The 24,912-nt window shown below is 40.3% G+C and overlaps 1 protein-coding gene across 1 annotated transcript in view; it reads right to left on the bottom strand.

Annotated features, from left to right (window-relative positions):
• The window catches only part of KCTD1 (potassium channel tetramerization domain containing 1), a 112,136-nt gene extending 95,711 nt beyond the window's left edge, over positions 1 to 16,425 (bottom strand). The window contains exon 1 of the mRNA XM_060775199.2: positions 16,342 to 16,425. Within this exon, the coding sequence (XP_060631182.1) occupies positions 16,342 to 16,350 (9 nt within the window). The 5' untranslated portion in view covers positions 16,351 to 16,425. The remainder of the gene's footprint in view (positions 1 to 16,341) is intronic.
• Between the last annotated feature and the right edge of the window lie 8,487 nt (positions 16,426 to 24,912).

Genomic DNA, 24,912 nt, shown 5'->3' with positions numbered 1-24,912 from the left:
AAGTGCCACTGAAGTCAGAGGAATTTTCTTTCTTTCCACTGTGCAAAACTGCCTGGAGAACTTTTTGCTGAATGCCAGCATATACATATTCCAAATGAATAATATATTTAGGATTGCAACCTTACATGGAATTAATGCTTCATACTGGATCATCTATTTTATTTTTGGTGAGTAGCTTTATAAAAGAAGTAAAGCAAAAGATGTTGAATCCAATGAAGTCAAAGAAAAAAAATCCCCAAAAAGTGAATTCAGTAATTAATGCAAAATATAATTATTTATTAAGAACAGATGTAACAAGCACTAAAATATCTGGGCCAATTGTATATGAACTGGGTTGAAGTGGACATGTGAATAAACATGGAATCAACTGCATTCTGATCTAGAACCCAATTAAAATTCAGAGTAATGAATATAAACATGCTGCCTTCACATTAAGGCATGCAACATATTCAGACTATATAAGCAGAATTTCATAACTGTGCTTCATGGAAGATTTCCTAAACACTCACAAATAGTAATTGCTGTTTGTGCTTTTTTGCTTTTCTATAAGCACCATACTAGATGCCCTGTGATTGTGTAAGCCAAAGGTCAAATGGTTACCATTACAACAAAATACACATTTTAGATTAGTTTCTTTCAAATGGACAAAATGAGATTATAGTCTGCAAAAAGTAGGACAGGGAATAATGCATTTTAATAGAGTAGGGCAAATTAATTCTTGGTGTATTAGCAAGTGAGTTACAATAAGACTGACTGAGAGTCTTGAGTGTAAAGAGAAATTGTTACCCACAGTGCAAAACAGAATCAAATTTGTCAGAATGACACACTTAAAAAGAATGGTGTTTTCTCTCTGCAAAAACAAGGATTTCCCCTCCTCCTGGAAGAAGAACCAATCTGGCTCTATAGCAACAGCAAAAAGGCCATCCAAAATAAGTAACAGCAGGCATCTTGGAGGAAATGTTCTCCTGACTGGCAGCTTTTTCCCCTTGAAAAGCAGGGTGGAAAGTTGAACACATTTCAAAAGCAGAAGTTCTGTAGATGGGGAAGGCAGGCGGGGGACATTTCTCTTGTTTCTCACTTAGTTGAAATGCTTTCCAGTAGCCTAAGACAGTTTTAAAACATATGCACATCTCACTACTCATACCTTTACCAGGATTTTTTTTTTAAAAATTGGCAGACATTTTGTAATCAAGGGCAAATGAGGACCAGGTAACTATGGCATATTTGGAACTATGCAACTTTCTCCTTTTGAAATCATGTAGCCACTTATGTCATAATTAGTACCTCTTATTTAATATTTCATTTTATACATAAAAAAGAATTCAACTCAGTCTCTTTCACAAGAGATTAAGATCTTCTGGGGAGGCCCTGCTCTCGGTCCTGCCTTCTTCGTAGGCACAATTGATGGGGAGGAGAGAGAGGGCCTTCTCATTGGTAGCCCCTCAGCTGTGAAACTCCCTCCCTAGGGATATTAGGTCAGCCTCCTCCCTCCTGGCCTTCAGGAAGAAAGTGAAAACATGGCTTTGGGACCATGCCTTCAGAAAATAATTGTAGTGCAATAGATGGCTATGGAATATGTGCAATGACTACTAGAATGGCCCCAGATTACAATTGTGGATGACATGGTTTTAATAGTTGATGTAATGTTTTAAATGTTTTCATGTGGTTTTAATTTAAATGTTTATTTTTAATTGCATGTTGTTTTTATGGCATTGAATAGTTACCTACATGTAAAGTCATCTTGCGTCCCCTTTGGGGTTAAGAAGGACAAGGCATAAATACAGTAAATTTGTGATTTGAGCTTGGTGCTGTTTTAATGTTTCAATTTTAATGTTTTAATTTTAATATTTTAATGTATATTTGTAATCCTGTTGTTCACCTAATTGTCAATTTGCTTTGTAATTTGATTGATGTTATTGTTGGCATCTAATGGCTGTCATTTGTAAGCTGCCCTGAGTCCCCCCCCCCCCTTTGGGGGTTAAGAAGGATGGGAAAGAAATGTTTGAAATAAATGAATAAATAAATAGATAAATAAACTTTGCATTCAGCAATGGGGAAGAAAGAAGAAATTTTTCCATTCCCTTTTATCTACATAAGAATCAAGACAGCTTTTCATCTTCAATGGGTAGGATATTTTTTTAATAAACAGAAAATATAAAGCCGCTGCTTTAGAAGATAACGAGAGATATTTTGTGAAATCAATTCACATAGTATTTTAAACATATATTTATATGTCAGTTTGAGGAATGTTTATATGGACATAGCATCTGTGCTTTTGTTGTCTATCTCTGAAGTAAAGTTTCTCTTTGGGGGGAGGGGACAGCAACCTTTACAAAACTCTTTTTCAGACAGTGTCACTCTTCTAAGCTTATTTACCTGGAGTTGAATCACTAGATAGCACAGTCCTACAAGTTTGCACCACTTTCAAACAACATTTGGACAACTCCCATTCATTTTTTAAAAATTCCTGAACATAAAATTTCTGTACATGAGGCTTAGACAGAACACTTTCCTTTGTTATGCTAGTTTTCCATATGCAAAGTTTTTTGAAATAACATCCAAAACATCAATTTCATCTAATATGAATATATTCTGAAAGAGCAGTTTCTAAAAACTCACACACTTTGTTCTTCTATGAGGAGAGTCAATGTTCATAAATCTAGTCAAAGAAGTATACTGAGCCCACAAATCATATTGCAATGAATCTCACTACACACCATGTAATGTTTGTAAGGTTTACCCCTTTTGCTATGCATGGTTGAACTGTACTGCTAAAGTAAACATAGCCTTTGTGATGGGCATGTAGGAAAGTTTGACGTCTTCACAACCATTTGAGGGCTATTTGTCATTTCCATAAAATATCGCTTCCATTCACCATTTAAAAACTGTTCTAGTCACTTTCTGTTATTTTAAAATGACTTAGGGTTGTTTTCAAATAGGGAGAAAAATGATTTATCATACACTGTATCCCTAAAGGATTTATTTGTCATTTTTGTCAATATTTATGAACTGGGAAGTTTTGAGGAATTGGGAAGCACATGAAAACCATCCTGGGACACATAAGGCCATAGATTATACAATTCCCACCCATGGTCTAAAACAGTGGTTCCCAAACTTTTTTTGACCAGGGACCACTTTGACCAGGGACCACGCTCCAACATTAGTACCAAAAAGGTTACACATCAGTTTTTGGTCAACTTTAGATTTGGTTTGGGTATTTGGGTTGCTGACTCAAAAAACATGCTGCGGTCCCTCACATGATCTTGTGTGAGTCTAGGAATTCCACTTGAGGGGAACTTTTAATCTGAAAATATCCATGAGTTATACACAGGAATTTTTCTGTTAGGCATACAACAGCTAAGACTTGATCATCTAGCCTGAGGAAATATCCAGTTCTGTGTTGTTACAGTCACATGAAGGCAAAATATCTCACATGCAACATAATTCCTCAAGGCTGCTTTGCCAGTGCACACATTAAGCTAACATATATATTTGATGTGATGTAGGGTGCATCTACACTGTTCAATTAATGTGCTGGATTTCAGATTTTTGAATATTTATATTTGCATATATGAATGTCATGTGATATCTTGTAAAATCGAACCCTTATATACATAGCTTGGTGGTAATTTAATGCACAATATTTTTAATAATTATTGCATGAAGTGTTTTGTATATATTAAACTATCCAAAAGTATCACTATTTTAGCTATCTATGCAATTTTGGATTTTGGAATTCAGGATAAGGGATATTTAACATGGATTGTAATGTATGCCACCTATTGTTATACAAGGACCCATGAGACTTGTTTGACTCCTTCTGCTAGTAGAGGGATGGCTCCATTATCTCTGCAAAGGCACAATGAAGCAGTTGATGTTTGAACAGGATTAGGAAAAAAAGGAAGGCACAAATGTCTATAAAATTATGCATGGAATAGGTAGAAAAATAGAACGAACACAAGTCAGCTCTTCCTATGAACTGGAACCCCAGAGCCCTATATTCCAGCAGAAATTCACAAAGATTCATCAAGTCTTCTCAGTGGAGGAATTTTTCCAATCCCTGAAAAGTGTGGAAAAATCCAAAAGAGTGAGGTAAATAGGAAAAACCTTCTGCACTATGTTACTGATCTCACTTCCTCAAACAGTACCCTTCCAAAAGAACAATTCTACAAATTACACAAAAGGGCCACACTGTGCTCTCAGAATAGCATGATGTGGAGCAGACCTCTAGATTCCAGTAGGCACCTATCCATAAATTAGATGAATATCTCTTCCCAGATACGTAGGTTTATGATGACTACATGACATCTTCAAGAAAGCAATATACTACTGAAGTTATCATCATTGGAGAACAACAACAAGAGAAAAATATTGTCTTTGTTTTCATCTTTTCAAAGCTTGTAAAAGACTTCTGGTTGACTATCATGTAAAGTTGGGATGGCAGCCTACAACAATTCCTGGCCTAATCCATTGTCCCAGCTCTTTTCATATTTTAAAATCAACCCTATTGTTACAAAGAAAAGCAAAATGCTCAGAAACTTGAATGCAACTATTTGGATATATGCAAAACTTCACTAGTAAAGGGACTAGGCAAAAAACAAATACCTGGCCTGCTCTTGTGCTTTCACTAGGAAAATGATGTAAAAATTGGCAGGTGAAGATTTGCATGCAATGAAGATAAGTGCAGGGCTCTTCATAACAGACTCTACCATGGCATGCTATGTGAACTACAGGGTGAGACAGCATAACTTCCTTTTTTTCAAAACTTAATAAAACCCATTTTATGAATCAGAATTTTGTTTTATATAATGTAGGTGCATACTTAAAGTTTTGTTTTACTTAGTTTTGAAGATCAAATTAGGTAGGTGACGTCCCCCATTCTCCATACACCGAATAAACTGACTTCTGGTGTTTGTCATGACTCTTGCCAGCATAGCAGGCGTTATGTTGGCAATTTCTTCCTGGATGTTGGTCTTCAAATCTTGTAGGGTCCTTGGATGGGTCACATAAACATGGGATTTCAAAAAACCCCATAGAAAAAAATCACAAGGGGCCAAATCTGGAGAGTGGGCCAGCCACTCCAAATCCGCTCAAAAAGTAGGATTCAACGGCAAAAGCATGCTCCTCACTGTTCCAACGCATGATGGCGACTGAACTGTGTCAGGACAAAACTTTATACTCCCGCCTCTTGAACAAGACCACTACAGCTCTGCTACGTCTTCAACCGACTGAATAGCATGCATTTAAAAAAAGGAAATTATGCTGCCTCACACTATAAATCCACACCCTAATTACTAATCTTTAATACATCATCTACCTCTCATCCCAATGTTGCATATTTAGCAGAAAAGCAACAAGAGTACTTTATATATGCACAGCTACTTATGCTCACATTCAGCCACTGATACGTAACTTGCAATGCTAGGTAGAAGAAATTGTGCAGGGTTCCTAGCATTAAATCAGTGGTTCCCAACCTGTGGTCTGTCCTTAGGTGATCCCTCGTTGTCCGAGTAAGATTGCCCTCCAAGTTCGGTATACTGGCAGTGGATACATAGGTGACTGTAGAGCCCTATTTTTGACCTGCATTTTCTACCGCAGTGAGAGTATTGGTTTCCAGGTGGATCCGTACGTTCCTTACTCCAAAGTTCACTTTTTCTTTTTTGGTTGCAGGGTGGTGACCCCAGTGACACGGCAGGCCAGTCAGGGATAAAAGAGGCAGACTATGTTTAGGGCGCCTTTCTAGCCCCTTTCCTGTGTGGGGTGAGCAGAGTGGATCCTAAAAAGGGCTGCTCAGTCATGGACACAGCTGCCAAACTACTCAACTACCTCAAACCTTGAGGTAGAATGACCGTGTCCGTATCCACCAGCCATGTGCCAGTCTGTTACTAGGGGCTTCCAGATTTCACAGTCCTGCCCCCATCGCCACTCACCGATCACCACAGGACTTTTGCTGGCTTTTTTAAAAAAATTCTTGGAAGATGCCTGTGCATGAGTTTTTTTAATGTGTGGAGGACAGTGCACAGCTGATCACAGTGCACAGCTGTGGTTCGTAGACCACCAGTGGTCCCCAAGAACTAAAATATGGTCCACGGCCTCACCATTACTACACCATTGCAATGAGAGTGACTGGTCTCGCAAAACCCTGTTATAGTGCTGAAGCAATGGGGATGTCAGGAGGTGAGAGCCTGACTACCCATGAAAGGTGCAACAACAAGCCTCCTGACAGCTGCTTCTCTTCCTCCTCTCTCCCCCTGAGTGGAGCCATTCCATGTGGCACCTGGAAGCAGGAGCACCTTGCTGTCTTCATTTTTAGGCCTGTTCCTGGGGTTATTTGGGATGTTGATTCAGAAAATTGCATTGGATAGATCACACATGAGCTCTAGATTATTAAATATGGTTTTCTGTGGGTGAGCGTATGGCAACTACTAGATGGCATAAGTTCTGTATTGGAAACTAGAGCTGATGTGGTGTATCCAATGCAATTTTCTGAATCAGCACTCCAAATAACCACACTGAATCTCAATTGATGAAAAACTGATTCATAACCCTTTTGGTACTAATGTTGGAGAGTGGTCCCTGGTCAAAGAAGTCCCTGGTCAAAAAAAAAAAAAGTTGGGAACCGCTGCATTAAATAGTTAACATGCATGTAGCTGCATAAGAATAAAAATAAATAAATCAGGCTTTTCATTGTCCATGCTTCAAATATAGATGTGAAGGCTTTTTTGAACTCTTCTCTGCATTTTTCCTTAACTCTATCAGCATGTGTAAATGCAACTATTTCAGAAGAATAAAGAGATGACTTAAAAGTTGACCCTCACACTGACAGTTTTGATGCAGTCCTTTCCATGCATTGCTATAGAATGCAGACCAATTGACTGTTGATATATTCATTCTTCTTCATTATTTTTAATCCTTTTAGAACATCTTAGTTTTGCACTGATTTTTTAAAAATAATGTCACTGCTTCACACCTTCCTCACTTGAAAATGTAAAGAAATAAACCTTCCATGGCATTCTTCAGGTCTGTTGAAAATATATAAATAAATTAAATATATAAATGTTGTCTACACAGAAAGGATGAAAATAGCCTGTTAAGGGTTATGGCTCCATGTTAACTGGTGTGTTAACAAACATGCTATGGGACCCACAATACTTGGCTTAACTCATGTGACCATTCTTATGAATTTGTTTCTTATTATTCCATTTCATGAATGGATTTAAATTTCAAAAAAGTGCATTGGATCAGATGGTAGCAAAGGTGCTACCATCTATCCACTACAGTGTAAAAAATACCGCATTTTCTTCTGCTTTAGATGGCAGCCCTAGTTGGCATTATTCAACTCTGAGATTAAAAAGAACTGTAAACACAGACACATCTTAGCTACAAGAGAGACCTCTAGTGTGTGCTAGAACATTTTGTGTTGTGCTTTAGGCATAATTAATACACCAAAATCACTGCAGTCATTTTGAATATGTGATATTACATTTCCGTAAGTGTCTCTCAGAGTGAATTAGTTTTAAATGTCCTCCTAAGTGTGCATTTTAACTCAATTGGCATCAGTTTAAAGCTGAGTGGAAACTGGAAAAAAAAACAACTTGCCTTCATTTTGAAAGCTCCTGTATTACGTCTGATCAGTTTCTGTGATTTGATTTTATAGCTGAATGACCAAAAGGTCAACAGCATTCTACTTCTTGTGTACAAACCTTTAGATGTAGGATCAGAAAGCGTTTGCCTGCCAGCTGCTTGTATGCTTGCAATATTACAAATGTAACAAAGAAAACCTTACAAACTTAGATTATTTGGCCATAAAGAAATATGAAATGTGATCTGAAATACATGGCCTCTTTTAAGGGTCAGTAAATCAACAGATTATTTCTAAAATTAAAGATGACCTGACATTAATGTTGGGCACCAAAATCTGAAATATTTTGTATTAGAAGGCCTAGATCGTAAATTGTGTCCATTGGAAATTCAGGTGGGAAAGTGTTTAATGGTAGGGAAGTAAAATAAAGCCACTTCAAAATAATATACAGTTGGATTATATACAAATATGATTATATATTAAAAGCATCTATGGGTTACCAGGAAACAGAGAACACAGAGTTGGAAAAGACCACATGGTCCATTCAGTCCAATCCCCTGCTAGGTAGGAATAATTTTTTTTATTTAAGGGTTTTCCCCTCCCACATTTCTTGTATTATTCATTCATTTTCTGCCACAACTGTCTCCCTCCCCAAAATAAGTCAGCTCAAAGTCCCGACTAGATTGGTGAGCTTCTTAGCAAAAATATTATTACCAACTGATGAGTACACCCTATCACTTGCCAGAAGTCATGAAAATTGCAAACCATGGTTCAAGAACCCAAATAGTTCCCAGTGGCATGCCACTATTCTCTCCTTTCCTGGGCCATGCCCTTCAACTGAGAAGAGAGACAAAATGACAACCTGTGCATCAATGTCCTTCAGCTTCTTACCCAGAGCTTCATAATCCCTTGTTATATCCTGAAGGCTTTGCCTTGAGGAATCCTTGGTCCCCACATCTACCAAAAAGAAAATGGTTAATAGACAGCAGGCCTCTTGAGATATCCTGTGAGGCTCAGGAACCACTACTTCTGTTCACCTCTTCCACTACCACAGATCTCTTCTGGAGTTGGTAGGGGCCATTCCATATTCTACATCTTTCAAGGTCATCTTCATATTCTTTGACGACTGATACTGTTCCTGTTCCTGATCATCACTGATAAGGGAGACAGATTCAAATCAATTATGCTGCTCCAAATTTGCAGAATGATCTCTGGTCTTTTCCTTCAAACATCTCCTACTTTTGGAAAATGACCTCCTCCTCAGAGTTATCCCATCTGTTCCTTGTCCAGGGGCCTCATCAGACTTGAGCATTTTCCTACAAGCAGAATTCTGGGGCTTGTAGTTTAGGGCATCTCTGGATAAGTAGTTTAAAGGCCCCTTCCTAAACTACAAACTCCAGAATTCTGCAGGAGGCAGTCACAGCATTTAAAATGGATTGAAGTGGGAAAATGCTCAAGTCTGATCAGGCCCATGGATAGTCTGTTCCATTCTCTCCAATAAAACCTCATGCTCCTTAATATGCTGAAGAGCAGATACACAGATTTCAAGGTGTTGGACCTTCTCTTTCAACAAGGATACCAACATCCACTTGCTACAGATACCTTACAATAGCTGCTCTTCAGTATATCTACCCACATCCAATAACACAAATATACTACAGTTATTGCAGGTGACTACAACAGCTCCCACACTATCCCTATTCAGTAATCTTGGATAGACACTAAAACGGAATTCCAGGTTTCTCTCTCAAAATTTACCCACTAAATACCTCTGTTGATCTTGCCTGTTTGCTGAGCCCCAGAGATCAGGGTTGTAACTATATAATGAGATAGCGACTGCAGCTCCTCCCTCAACCAATATACAATTCACTTCCTCTCAACAGATGCCCCACTTTCCTGAGACAATGAAGTGAGGTAGAGGACCTGATCACTAGAATACTAATGAGCACACAAATGAGTCTCCATATCTTAAGTCAGGAGTCCTCAAACTTTTTAAACAGAGAGCCAAGTCACAATCCCTCAAACTGTTGGAGGGCCGGATTATAATTTGAAAAAAAAACCCCCAAAAAACAAAAACACGAATGAATTCCTATGCACACTGCACATATCTTATTTGTAGTGCAAAAAAACAAAAAAACAACCCACTTTAAAATAATACAATAATTAAAATGAAGAACAATTTTAACAAATATAAACTTATTAGTATTTCAATAGGAAGTGTGGACTTGCTTTTGGCTGATGAGATAGGATTGTTGTTGTGTGCTTTCCAGTAGTTTCAGACTTAGGTTGGCACTGAGTGAAGGCTGAGCAAATAACCTTGGAGGGCTGTATTCGGCCCCCTGGCTTTAGTTTGGGGACCCCTGTTTTAAGTGATGGTCCTGAGAATGGCACACATTTTAGCTGCTGTTTAGTCCATTGTGGAGTGGGATTCTTTCCTTCAGTTTCACATAGTGTTTCCAGCTCCTGTTGGAACTGAGTGGGCTATTAGGGTGGGGGAAGAGTGTCATTTACCTATTCATTCATATTAAACAATTTATTTAATGCATATTAGCTTTATTTCCCCAATCCTTACAACTTCTTTGAGGTAGCTGTTGGGAACAAAGTGATACATATAAACACTAAGGAATAAGTTGCCTCCTTCTAGTTTTGGACTTGTGTCTGAGTAGACTTGTGTATAGTGTGCCAGACAGCCTGGATTGAAGTAAGGCCACAGCTGCAACATTAGGGTAACAGCACTACAAAACCCCTCTTAGGGGACTCATGTAATAATGGAATATTTTTTATAATGATTGTAAGAGCATCACATGGTTAGTATTTGGATGGGAAGCCACCAATGAATACCATGTTCTATAGGCTATATTTCAGATGAAGGAACTGGCAAAACCATCTATGAATATTCCCTCAAGTAAACCCTATGAAATGCATGAGGTCACCATAAGTCCTTACAATATTCCAGTAAGGCAGGACCTGATGAAAATAGATTGGGATCTATTGATTAATTTCTATAATAATTGCAGGAAATTAGCAAGACTGTCCAATCTTAGCAATTTAAGACAGCAATGAAAAACGGCCTTTCCCTCCTAATTGAGTCATAGAATCATAGAATCAAAGAGTTGGAAGAGACCTCGTGGGCCATCCAGTCCAACCCCCTGCCAAGAAGCAGGACAATCACATTCAAAGCACCCCCAAAAGATGGCCATCTAGCCTCTGTTTAAAAGGCTCCATAGAAGGAACCTCCACAACACTTTGGGGTAGAGAGTTCCACTGCTGAACAGCTCTCAGTCAGAAAGATCTTCCTCGTGTTCAGGTGGAATCTCCTTTCTTGTAGTTTGAAGCCATTGTTCCACATCCTAGTATCCAGGGCAGCAGAAAACAAGTTTGCTCCCTCCTCCCTATGACTTCCTCTCACATATTTATACATGGCTATCTTGTCTCCTCTCAGTCTTCTCTTCTGCAGGCTAAACATGCCCAGCTCTTTAAGTCTGCGGCAATAAAGAAAAATTAGAAAAATCAAGACCAGGTGCTCAGACATGCTTAATTTTGCAATTCTATGCCCACCCTCAGTTGGTGGGCCTTGTAGTTTTCAAAAACAAAAATACAATTGGACTGTAAGCCTGCAGTCTTCAGGTAGCAGTTTATCTGAAATCTATAGCAAGGGTAAGAAACATATGGATAGTGGACAACATATATCTGTGGCAATACTGGCTAGTGGCCACCATGTGGCTTTCCTTACAGCTTTGGAGCCCACTCCACTCTTTCCAAACTGAAAAAGCAGTGCTGCTCTTATAAGCTGCCAGGAGCAACAATTCTGTTTTACAAGCCACAGCCCATATTGTTTTGCCTGAAAGCTCCCCCCTAAAGGGATTTTACAAAACAAGAAATGAACTTCTGGCTACCTTCCATTTTATTTGTTAGAAATGGAGCCAGTGGTTTTGCAGTTTCAAATATTTAAACTTTCCAAGCTTTGCTTTTAACACAATGCTTTATTACTGGTTATTATTTTCTTTTCATATGCTATTTAGATTTGTGCACATTCAGAAGGAGTGAGCCCATAAATTTCTTATTCAGACTACACTCTGCTGACCATACTGACTGAAGGATTCGAGGAGACATAGTGCAAAAATGAACCTTTCCAAGCTCTGGTTAGTAACGTGTGAACTGAATTAAGAAACGTATGCATTACTCAAGAGGAAGTCCCATCAACTTTAGTAGAAGTTACTACAAAGTAAGCCTGTACAACATTGCAGCTTCATATTTAACTGTTACTAAAAGCTACTCTTTTAAAGAATGGTGTAAACAAATGTTTGCTATTCGTTCATTTGAAAAACATATTTTACTCACATTAGGACATTTTCCTCTTCTTTTTAGCCCTGCTACAGTTCTGTTTGTTTTTTCCATTTTCAAAGTAAAAACACTCTAAAGAAGTCTAACTGCTGAGAAGGTAAAAGCCATTTTCCTCATTTTTTAATTTGCTCAAACAATCCAAGCATGCTTGGTACCCAGAGGGTATGCTCAAATAAACTTGTATGTGTCTGCCAGCTTTGTTGATTGAAACCAGAAGGCGAACATTTCTTAGAGAATGGTGATGTTAAACACACACACACCACCACCACCACCAAACTGTTCTCTTTCTTTTAGCAGAAAGGAAAAGCTAAAGCAGAAGTCAAACAAGCAGCCTTATACAAATGGAGCAGGTTTAAGAAGAGAATGTGGTTAGGTTTTTCAAATACAGCAGGACTTGTATTCATTAAGTTTGGCTCACTGTGTTGGACCACTTAGACAAAAGAGAAGCAGAGCCATGGAGAACTGGGAGATTCCTCCAACTTCTTTCCCCATTTTTTGTTTGGAGCAACAACCTCCACTGGAGCTCCTAATTCTAAAAGTGTATCCACACTCACACCAAAGTGTCTTAACTGATAAGTAAGGAGAAATCTCGGGTTGTTTTTTTTTTTTCATATCAGGAGTTACTTGAGAACTGCAAGTCACTTCTGGTTTGAGAGAATTGGCCATTTGCAAGGACATTGCCCAGAGGACGCCTGAATTTTTTTTGATGTTATATCATCCTTGTTGGAGGGTTCTTTCATGTACCCAACATGGGGAGCTGGAGCTGACAGAGGGAGCTCATCCATACTCTCTCTGGATTCAAACCTCCAACCTGTCAGTCTTCAGTCCTACTGGCACAAGGGTTTAAGCCATTGCGCCACTGGGGGCTTTGATTTAGGGGTAAAACCACACTACATATAATAGTGGTTTGATACTACTTTAAGTGTGTGACTCCTTGGATTTGGTGTCGGGGAACACATATATCTTATGAACTGCAATATTATGTACAATTCCTGAAAGAGAATCCTAAGTATCTCATGAAAATAGAAATCCCGGGATTCTGTACAATGAAGCACTGGAAGTTAAAATGGGATCAAAGAACAACAACTGTAGTGTGGATATAAACTGCATCTACACTGTGGAATTAATGCAGTTCAACACTGGCTAATGCTATGGAATCATAGGAGATGCTTTTTGAGATGCATCAAAACTCTTTGACAGAAAGCTGAAGGCTTTATAAATTACAGCTCCACTCTCACGATTCCACAGCATTGACCCATGGTAGCCAAAGTGGTGTCAAACTGTACTAATTCTACAGTGTAGATGCATCAGCACCCTAGATTTTTTAGTGACTCAAAAACATAAAAGCTCATACACACCCATTCACCTCAAAGGGTTACACCCCTTGATTTGAATGGAATTCTCCAGCATCCTCTTAACTGCAAAGAAGTGTTGGATTTGATGCTGCCTTACTTACGCACACACTCCGAAAACTTTATTGTCGAAGGCTTTCATGGCCGGAATCATTGGGTTGTTGTAGGTTTTTTGGACTGTATGACCATGTTCTAGAAGCATTATCTCCTGATGCTTTGCTTGCATCTATGACAGGAATCCTCAGAGGTTGTGAGGTCCATTGGAAACCTCACAACCTATGAGGATGCCTGCCATAGATGGAGGTAAAATGTCAGGAGAGAATGCTTCTAGAACATGGCCATACAGCCCGAAAAACCTACAACAATCCACTCCGAAAACTGCATCTCCATTTTGTAAAATTCCTCATACTCTTATGTTTCAGACCCACCATTTGGGGGACAAATGGTATGTTTTTTCAGTACAGAGGTTCACTCACATATTGATATGTAGTGGTAAATTTCTAGGATGCTGGGGATTCAAGCTTTCTGGAAAATCTGTCCTACCCTTCAATACAGAATTGAGAATCCCTTATCCAAAATGCTTGGGACCAGAAGTGTTTTGGATTCTGTGCTTTGGAATACCCATATTTGCATATAATTACATAATTATATGATGGGACCCAAGTCTAAACATGAAATTCATGGATGTTTTATATACACCATATACACGTGCCCTGAAGGTAATTTTCTACCCAGTAGTTTTTACTGATTTTGTGCATGAAAAGAAGTTTGTGTACACCGAACCACCAGAAAGCAAAGATATCACCATCTCAGCCATGTGGACTATTCTGGAGTATTTCAGATATCTAGATAAGGGATGCTCAGGTTGTACCACTATTTTAGGGACAACCAGCAGTGCTTAGTCAACACCTAATCTCAATTTAATGCACATGAAGTTATTCCTGTGTCGCCCTCTTAAAATTCCTTAGTGCCCTTCCACACAACCCTGTATATCAAGACAGAAAATCCCACAATATCTGCTTTGAAATGGACTATATGGCAGCGTGGACTCAGATATTGTGGTATTTTCTGCCTTGATATTATGAGATATAGGACTGTGTGGAAAGATTCTTTAGCTTTAGTTCCCAGCATTCCCTTTGAAGGCCTGCAAGTCTCTCTGAGGTCCCTTCCACACAGCTGAATACAACCCCACATTTTCTGCTATGAACAGTATATATGGAAGTGTGGACTCAAATAACTCAGTTGAAAGCATATATTGGGACCTTCCACACAGCCCTATATCCCAGAACATCAAGGCAGATATTCCCACAAATTCTGCATGAAAATCCACACTCGGATATTGTAGGATTTTCTGCATTGATATTCTGGAATATAGGGCTGTGTGGAAGGGTCTTGAGACTACTTTACAAGTTAATCTCATGTATAAGTCAAGGGAAAGTTTTGGGGTAAAAATTATGGATTTTGATATGACCCGTGGATAAGTAGAGGGTCATTCTGTGCAGAGAGTAAAGCATCAATGCTGCACCACATGGAGCCAGCCACCCTGGAAATCACTATTTTCAATATATGTCAGAATTAATGCCAAGGAAGATAGAATTGAGGTGGTCTGCACCTCTTGCAGGTTCTCCTGGAACAGACTAAAGGTCTCAGAATCTGATCCCAGGTTTTCTGCTTTAAATTGGATTATATGAGTCCACACTGCCAGATAATCTGGGTTAAACATGAAACCTGGGATCAGATCCTGGGATAAAGGGTCTGTCTGGGTCCCCTTTGACACAGCTGAATAAAATCCCACATTATCTGCTTTGATCTGGAATATATGGCAGTATGGACTCTAATAAATCAGTTCAAAGCAAATATTGTGGGCTTGAGGCTGTTAGGAATGGTGGGAGTTGGAGTCCAAAACGCCTAGAGGGCCAAAGTTTGCTCATGCTCTAGATGCCAGAGTGCAAGCGATGCCTGATGAACCTTTGAAGACGAACGACACTAACAAAAGTCCATAAAATCATTGGCCACGGTCTCCACTCGGCGCGACCCCGGGGGACGTGGCAGGACCTGGCCAGCAGAGGGCGTCCGCGAGTGGCGCGCTGGAGGCAGAAGGAACCAACGGCGAGGGAAGGAGAAAAGGAAAGAGGGAAGCCCTCCCTTCCCTCCAAAAACAAAAAGGCCCAATCCTGCTTTGGAGGGCAGCGGGCGCCTGCTATTTGTGTCTCAAGTACCTGAACCAGAGAATGGGTTCAACCGGAGGGGCGGGGCTGGGCTAGAGACCCCTTGGCTTGTGCATGGTGTCCTGCCCCCCCCCCCCAGTACCTGAACCAGAGAAAAGGCTCAACCTGAGGGGAGGGATGAAGGAGGGGGCGGGGCTAGAGGGCCCCGTACCTGAACCAGAGAAAGGGCTCAACCTGAGGGGAGGAATGAAGAAAGAGGGGGGGGGGGAGGAGGAGGCGGGGCTAGTGGGCCACGCGGGCCCGCCCCCTTGGCTCGTGCACGGGCTCCCCGCGCGCGCCCCCGCCTGCTCGCCCAGTGGCCTTGAAGGTGCCTCTCTCTCTCCCTCTCTCCCTCTCGCGACAGGGAGCGCCAGCAAAGCCCTGAGGCGCGAAGAGCGGCGCGCGCACTGACAACACGAGCGCGCGCTTGCTTTCTCCCACATCATGGCGCCAGCTGGGGCATTTGGAGGGAGAGAATCGGGGGGGGGGGGGATGGGGGGGGAGACGCTATTAAACAATACTCGACATTAAAAGGAAAGGCGAAAGACCTCCAAAGGCGAACGGAGAAGCTCATGGCGGCGCAATGGGGGGGAGGGATTGACGAAGGGGCGGCGAAAAGGGCTGGAATGGAGGGCAAGGGAAGGGAAAGGAAGGCGTTGGGGTCCCAAGGCAGCCCTCCTTGGCCCTTCCCCTCGCCCCCGATGCCTTGAATGTGCCAAGGCCAGCCTGCTTCCCTTCCCTTCCGTGCCAGGAGTGCGCTCCGCTCGGCTCCCCCATGCCTTGCCTTGGCACATGCGTGAAAGCGCCTTGCCATCCCCTTCTTGGCAAAGAATAACAAACCCCCGTCAGATCTTACCTGAAACATTGCCGCCGCCAAAGTCTCCCTCGCTGTGTTCCTCTCTGCGTGGGGGTCTATGCCTCTTTTTTCCCCCCCCTCTCCCTCCCTCTTTCCCTTTCCCCCTTCTTCCTCCTCCAAGTCCTTTCCTCTCTCTTTTCCTCCCTTTTTTGCCTCCCCACTTTCCCCTCTTCTTCTCTCCCAGCAGCGATCTGCTCTCCTCGCTACACCAGAGAGAAATGCAATCGCTTGGCGAAGGTAGACAGAACAAAATACAGCGAAGAGTTGCTCCAGGGGCTTTGAAACCCCTCAAGGCAAGGATCAGGATACAATTAGCTCATGTCTCCAGCCCTCCCGCCTGAATCCATCTCCCAAATCAAAAAAAGTGAAATTAAATTAACGGATCGCAAGGCGGGCACACCATTGATCTTGCTTATAGACTATATATATAGAAATATATATTTATATTCTCCAATATTTTTTTGGTGGAAAACACAGTCTCCTTCCAAGCCTTCCAACTTGCTTTGGAGTCTCCTCTTGCACAGAAAAGCTGATTTTAATCGTTGTGATTAGTTTTGATGTAACGTTTCCTCAGGCGATTTCTGCAAATGGATGGCGTGTTTCTTTGCCAGAAGAGGGAAAAGCAGCAGATGATGATAATTATAAGGATTGTTGGTTGTTTCCTTTCCTCTTTTTTTTTTGAATGTTGGGAGGGGAAAATGGCATTTAGATCCGTCTCCCCGCTTTTCCCCGACTTGACCTGACGCTGTCATTGTGCATGAGGTCGCCCAACTTGTTGATTAGGATGCCCTCCTGGTTGCAGGAGGAGGAGAGGAGACGTGATAATTTGGCAAGGGAGCATACACACTCCCCCCCCCCCCCCAGCCCACGGTTCCTTTGGCTATATAACTTCCCCAGTGACGTGTATAAAAATAAGCACATGGAGCCTGCTTTGCCCCAATCAAGCCTGAATCAGTGCCTCGGGGTGAGGCACAAACTCATTTCAAATGTTCAACCATGCAGAATTGGGGAAAGAAAGGGGGAAAAAAAGAGAAAGATTGAAGGAGTTCCACTGCATTTTTCTTTGAAAATAGCAAAAAAAATAATATATTAAAAACCTTTGCAAACCTATCCAGGAATTCACCGTGAAGGGTCACGTGCCTTGATCCATTTCTCCCAATTATTTAATTAAAGGGAAAGAAACCTCCTCCCTGTGCATCAAATCTACTTACTACTCCATCACATTAGAGAATGAATCCACTTTTAATCCGGTTTCTGCCTCCTGCAGAATTCTGGGATTTGTAGTTTAGTGAGGCTGTTATAGGCTCTTCCCTGTAGTTTAATTAGATAATTGGGAGAAATGGATCAAGGCATGTGACCCTTCACGGTGAATTCCTGGGTAGGTTTTTTTTGTCCTGTCAGGAGCAACTTGAGAAACTGCAAGTTGCTTGTGGTATGAGAGAATTGGCTTTCTGCAAGGACGTTAACCAGGGGATGCCCAGATGTTTTACCATCCTTGTGAGAGGCTTTTCTCATGTTCCCACATGAGGAGCTGAAGCTGATAGAGGGAGTTCATCAGCGCTCTCCCGGATTCGAACCTGCAACATGTTGGTCTTCAGTCCTGCCAGCACAGGGATTTAACCCACTGCGCCACCGGAGGCGCATCCATCCCTGAAGAGTGCAGACAAAATTCAAAAAGACCTATTTCTTTCAAAGGTCTGCCCTAGAGGTATTTTTTGACCTGGGAGGCTTACATCACTTTCTAGGCCAGTGTTTCTCAACCCTTCTAATGCCACGATCCCTTAATACAGTTCCTCATGATAGAACACTGAAGACAAAGGACAAGCATGAAATACAAGGTTTGGAACTAGTAGTTGTTCCTTACTGGTGAGTTAGGAGTCCCCGGTGGCGCAGTGGGTTAAACTCCTGTGCCGGCAGGACTGAAGACCGACAGGTCAGAGGTTCGAATCCAGGGAGAGGCGGATGAGCTCCCTCTATCAGCTCCAGCTCTTCATGTGGGGACATGAGAGAAGCCTCCCACAAGGATGATAAAAACATCAAATCATCCAGGCGTCCCCTGGGCAACACCAGAAGCCACTTGTTCCTGACACGACGAAAAAAGACAAAAAAAAAAAAAACCTGGTGATTTTGTATGACTGTTGCTTAATTACTGCTACTGCTTATTTTGGTAAGAATTCAACAGCCAAACCTCCACATTTGCTGGGATTATGGGCACAGACCCCACCTGAAAGAAAAACGTATGAATAAAGAATTTGTATTTTTAGCTGAGAGCACACCTCTCTGAGAATTTCTATGTCTTCCAGCACACCTCTGTGGTCAGTGTCTAGCCATATCATTATATTGGAAGACCTAGAGATTTCCAGAGAAATTCTCAACCTTTCTGATGCCGTGACCTCTAAATACAGTTTCTCATGTTGCGGTGACTCCCAACCATAAAATTATTTTTGTTGCTACTTCTTAACTGTCATTTTGCTACTGTTACAAATCATCATGTAGATATCTGATATGCAGGATGTAGTTTCATTCACTGGATCAAATTTGGCACAAATACCCAATATGCCCAAATTTGAATACTGGTGGGGTTGGGGGAGGGGACTGATTTTTTCATTTGGGAGTTGTAGTTGCTGGGATTTATAGCTAACCTACAATCAAAGGGCATTCTGAACTCCACCGATGATGGAATTGAACCAAATTTGGCACACAGAACTCCCATGACCAACAGAAAATACTGGAAGGGTTTGGTGGGCATTGACTTGAGTTTTGGAGTTGTAGTTCACCTACATCTAGAGAACACTGTGGACTCAAACAATGATGGATCTGTATCAAACTTGGCATGAATACTTAATATGCCCAAATGTGAACACTGGCTGTGTTTGGGGGGAAAAAGACACATTGACATTTTGGAGTTGCAGTTGCTGAAATGTATGGTTCACCTACAATCAAAGAGCATTTTGAACCCCACCAACAATAAAGTTGGGTCAACCTTCTCACATAGAACCCCCATGACCAACAGAAAATATTGTGTTTTCTGATGGTCTTTGACCCCTGGGAGGTCTGACACCCCTCATGACCTCCCAGGGGTCCTGACCCCCAGGTTGAGGAATGCTGAATTAAAGGAAGAGGAACCTTCTCCCTGTGCATCAGATCTACCAAGTCCCAGTATTTGGAATTTTTCTGTCCCCAAAGAAGAGTGCATACAAAATTCAAAAATACTTCTATTTATTTCAATAGGTCTGCTCTGGGAGTATGTTTTGTCCTGGGAGGCTTACATCACTCTCTAGGCGAAAGTAATGTAATGGCATCAAAGTCCAACTGATTTTTTATTTAAAAAATAGATGGCTTTGTTCAAATCTGTACAACATTAACAACATTCACATCTGGAAGAAAGTATAGCTTTTGTGCTGCTTTAGACATTACAGGGAAGATGGGTTCTGCATATGGTATCCCTTATCTGAAATGCTTGGAACCAGAAGTGCTTTGGTTTTTGGTTTCTCTCCTGACCTTTTTTTTAAAAAAAATATTTGCCTATTTTGGAGATGGGAATCAAGCCTAAAAACACACCTCATTTGTGTTTTATATATACTTTATACTAGGCATGGGCAAACTTCAGCCCTCCAAGTGTTTTGGACTTCAACTCCCACAATTCCTAACAGCCTCAGGCCCCTTCCTTTCCCCCCTTTAAGTGGCTGAGGAGGAAAAGGAAAAGGCTGCTAGGAATTGTGGGAGTTGAAATCCAAAACACCTGGAGGACCGAATTTGACCATGCCTGCTTTATACACATAGCCTGAAGTAAATTCTTATAAAAATATTTTAATCTCTCTGCATGAAACAATGTGTGTGCACACTGAACCATCAGAAAAGATGTCACTGTGTTGTCAAAGGCTCTCATGGTTGCAATCACTGGATTGTTGTGAGTTTTCTGAGCTGTATGGACATGTTCCAGAAGCATTGTGCCCTGACATTTTGCCCGCCAAGAAAATGAAGGAAAACTGCAATGTCTAGATGTCTTAGTAATCCACAAACCCAATCAACAATTGGGCCACAAAGTATACAGAAAACCTACACACACTGATGGGTGATGGTTGGAGTTTTTGTGTAGGCATCTATCAGTGTGTGCTGGTTTTCTGTATACTGTGTGGCCCAATTGTTGATTGGGTTTGCGGATGACTAGGACATCTAGAAAAGGCAGTTTTTCTTCATTTTCTTTTCCCATGGTGAATTGGATGTTTGGGTGGATGCTGTTGAGGTCATCCAGGAACTTGTTTAGTTCTTCTTCTCCATAACTCCAAATGGTGAAGGTGTCATTTACATATGTGAACTGAACTGCCTAAACTGGGGTCTGCAGGCCAATGGATACTCCACCACAGACACCAGAAGAGCTGCAAGACCAAAAACAAGCCACATGTGTAAAGACAAAGATCCACCCAGAGAAAAAGTGTTCTTACCATACATGAAGGGAACCACTGACTGCATAGGGAAGCTTTGGAAGAAACACAACCTACAAACTATCTACAGACCCACTAAGAAAATCCAACAAATGCAATGTTCAGCAAAGGACAAGAGGGATCCTCTCACCTCTGCAGAAGTCTACCATATACTATGCCGCTGTGGACAAGTCTACATAGCGCCCAAACACAAACCAAGGAACATGAAAGGTACTGCAGACTGATTCAGCCAGAGAAGTCAGTATAGCAGAGCACCTGATGAACCAACGTGGTCACAACATATCATCTGAGAACACAAAAAAGCTGGACCACTGCAACAACCACCATGTCAGACTACACAAAGAAGCCATTGAAATTGACAAGCATGTGGACAATTTCAACAGAAAGGAGGAAACCATGAAAATGAAGAAAAAAATCTGGCTATCAGTATTAAAAAAAAGTCTAAAATCAGGACAGTAAATAAAGAACAACACTCAAAAATAGAGGAATTCCAGACAAGAAACAATTAGGGCCAGGTAACATCTCCCAACAAATGATTCCCACAGGCAAGAAGCAGTGAGGCTTTGAAGCTGCAAGGCCATTCAATGCTAATCAAGGCCAATTGCAACATTCACATTGCCTCCAACAGACAAGAGTTCTTTCTCCCATCCTGGACATCCCACAGATATATAAACCTTACTTGCCTAGTTTCAAACAGACCTCACAGCTTCTTGGGATGCCTGCCATAGATGTGGATGAAACGTCAGGAGAGAATACTTCTGGAACATGGCTATGCAGTCTGGAAAGCTCACAACAATCCAATGATGTCACTATCTTAGCCATGACTTCGGAGTATTTTCAATGTTGACATTCCAGATAATCACTGGATAGTGTGAGTGTGACACCATAGGAATGTGGGCAGGGTGATGTCATGGCAAGGCTTCACAGGTTTAGCTTCCCTTATATAAATGATAGAAGTTAGTATTACACGTTGATATTAAGTTATTGCCATTTCCCCCCCCCCCCCAAAAGTGCAGTGGATAGTACCAACACCAACTCTGACATCAATAGTGAAGTGTTGAATCCACTTTGGGTTTTGTCAATACTTCGTAGGTGCTGAACTCTATCTTCCCAAACTGCACTGATGACATGGGAACGAATACCTACCACTGGTGGTGTGATACTTAATCATAAATCACTTCCCAATAATCTCTTCAATAAACTTTTTGCACAAGACCAAGAATAAAGTATGATAATTTGATTGATAAGAAGAATAGAGGGGGTCTGGGCCTCCCAGATTTTAAAGCATACCATGACGCATGTGCGTTGATATGGATAAAGGATTGGATATTGTTGAACAAAGAAGACTTCTTAAATATAGAAGGAAATGACTTAAGAGTAGGATGGCATGCTTATTTATGGTATGAAAGGGAAAAGAAAGAAAAGAGTTTTGGTAACCACTTTGTGAGAGCATCCCTATTAAGAGTATGGCAAAAATATAAAAGACATCTTTATTCTAAAACACCTTTATGGGTCTCTCCTATGGAGGCAAATCAGCGAATACTTTTAGGATGGAGAAAATGGCCAACCTACAAAGATTTGTTAAATAAAGATACAAACAATGTTAAGACTTATGAGGAATTAAAACAAAAATTTTCTAATATTACTTGGTTACATTATATGCAAATTAAAGAATATTACAATCAAGATAAAAAATTGGCTTCTCTTGGGAGGAAACAGCATGGGATAAAATTTTAAAATTAGAAAAGAAAGTGATATCGAATATTTATAACATATTACTTACCTGGCTGACTGAAAAAGAACAGGTTAAAAACTGTATGATAAAGTGGGCTCAAAATTTAAGAAGACCAATTCAAATGAGGGAGTGGGAACAGATGTGGAACAAAAAATTAAAATATACATACGCAATGGATTTAAAAGAAAATTGGATAAAAATGTTCCACAGATGGTACATCACACCGAAACAATTGGCTAAAATGTATAAAACAGTTTCTGATAAGTGTTGGAAATGCCTGGAACAGGTTGGCTCCTTCTACCATATGTGGTGGACTTGCAAAGAAGCAGTAAAGTTTTGGAGGGTAATTCATGAAGAGACACAAAAGATTTTAAAAAGAACATTTATAAGAAAACCGGAGTATTATTTGTTAGGTTTTACAGATTTAGATCTACAACTGACGGAACAAGAGGATAAACTTTTTACATATATTACGACTGCCGCTAGAATTGTTTTTGCTAGAGAAAGGAAGAAAGACTCAGTACCACCCATACAGGAATGGGTGGAAAAAATCAGAGAAATAAAGGACATGGATGAATTGACTTTTTTGTTGAAGAAAAATACAGGTATGATACTAAGAAGAACGAATTGGGATAATCTCCATGAATATCTGGACAATTTGGGAAAATAAGAAACAAGAGAGACAATCTCTTTTTGAACTTATTTTATATTTTTGAATAATAAGATATGATCCAAGAAGATGGAATGGAAGTCAGTTTTTTTTCTTTTTTTGTGTGTGTTTTTGTGTATTTTTGTAGATTTTTTTTTATTTTTTTCCCTTTTTTATTTTTTATTTTTTTAGGGGTTGTTTGGGATTTTAGTATACTTTTTTTGTTTCTTCTTTTTTCTCCTTTTTTCCCTTTATTTCCTCACTTTCCTATACTTTATTGTTCTCACTCTTTCATTGTAATCTATATAAAAATTAATAAAATTCTAATAAAAATAAACTTTTTGCACAAAGCTCTCTTTCTTGTAAACAATTAGATTTCAAAGCCATACATGATCACTAAAGAGTCCCAATAGCAGCATAGAGGGAATCTAATCCCATCCTGAAGTATCATTGAAATTTGAGGGAGTTCAGTTGTAATCAAATGTACCTGGAAGCTTTAAAACACAAGAACATACATTTTAGGCTGGATTGAAAGAAGGTGCCTCAGAGTGCTTTCCCAAAAGTGAAAAACAAGTGAAGGGAAGTAGGAGGAATCTTGACAGTTCCTGTATCAAAAATATATAAGCAAATAAAAAATGACTAATGCGATGTCTTCAAGGTACAATTCACTAAGTTAGTGAATTTTTCATAAGGAAAAATCTAACAAAAAGAATCAGACTTTCCCCCCTTATATGTCATTCATTGCATATTTGAACATATGCATTTACAGTGGAAAATGTATTCAAAATTGTTTGCTTAAATATATTGCACCAAAAGAGACATTTGGTAAAGGTGCCAAAAATACTATCTTTGTTCTCAGAGGAATGAAATAACCTAAGTCAGTGTCCAAATAAATAGACTGCTGGAAGGAACAGAAAGGCCATGAAAAGATTTTCCGAATGAGCAACATGTATCCCATGGTATGTTCTTGGACTATAGCTTTCACCTTGCCTCACCACTGGATAGGCCACATATAACTGGTTGGAGTTGCAGTTCAACTAGAAGTTTGCATACTTCTGGTTTATCTAGTACAGCAGCCTTCTATCCACAATAGCTAAAATATCTCCAGTATGTATTTCCTTCTGAGTCCCCAAATGTTTCCAAATTTCTGTTGTTATTGTGTGATTTCAAGTCATTGTGTGCCTTTTCTACAGCAAGTAAGAGTCATAATGGGCAACAAGCAACATGTATCCCATGGTATGTTCTTGGACTATAGCTTTCACCTTGCCTCACCACTGGATAGGCCACATATAACTGGTTGGAGTTGCAGTTCAACTAGAAGTTTGCACACTTCTGGTTTATCTAGTACAGCAGCCTTCTATCCACAATAGCTAAAATATCTCCAATATGTATTTCCTTCTGAGTCCACAAATGTTTCCAAATTTCTGTTGTTATTGTGTGATTTCAACAGCAAGTAAGAGTCATAATGGGCAACAAGCAAAGCAAAGAGGCAATGGGAGGTTGTTGCAGAGCAAATAATTCCAGACGAACGAAGAAAGCAGACCAAGCTATTGTTTCCCTGTTAAAAAAGAAGACAGGATATAAAAGAAAACAAATAAAGGTGCTCTCCCCCTTAGAGTTGATGACAAATGTCTTCCTGATCTTGAATGAGGGATTCAAAAGAAATGTCAACAAAACTCTTTAGTCAAAGTCTTATCAAGGGAAAGTGTGTTGGAGGGCAACGTCATGCCACCTAACATGCT

The sequence above is a fragment of the Anolis sagrei genome, chromosome 4 (assembly GCF_037176765.1).
Source record: "Anolis sagrei isolate rAnoSag1 chromosome 4, rAnoSag1.mat, whole genome shotgun sequence".
NCBI lineage: Eukaryota > Metazoa > Chordata > Lepidosauria > Squamata > Dactyloidae > Anolis > Anolis sagrei.
This window is presented reverse-complemented; position numbering and strand designations above follow the sequence as displayed.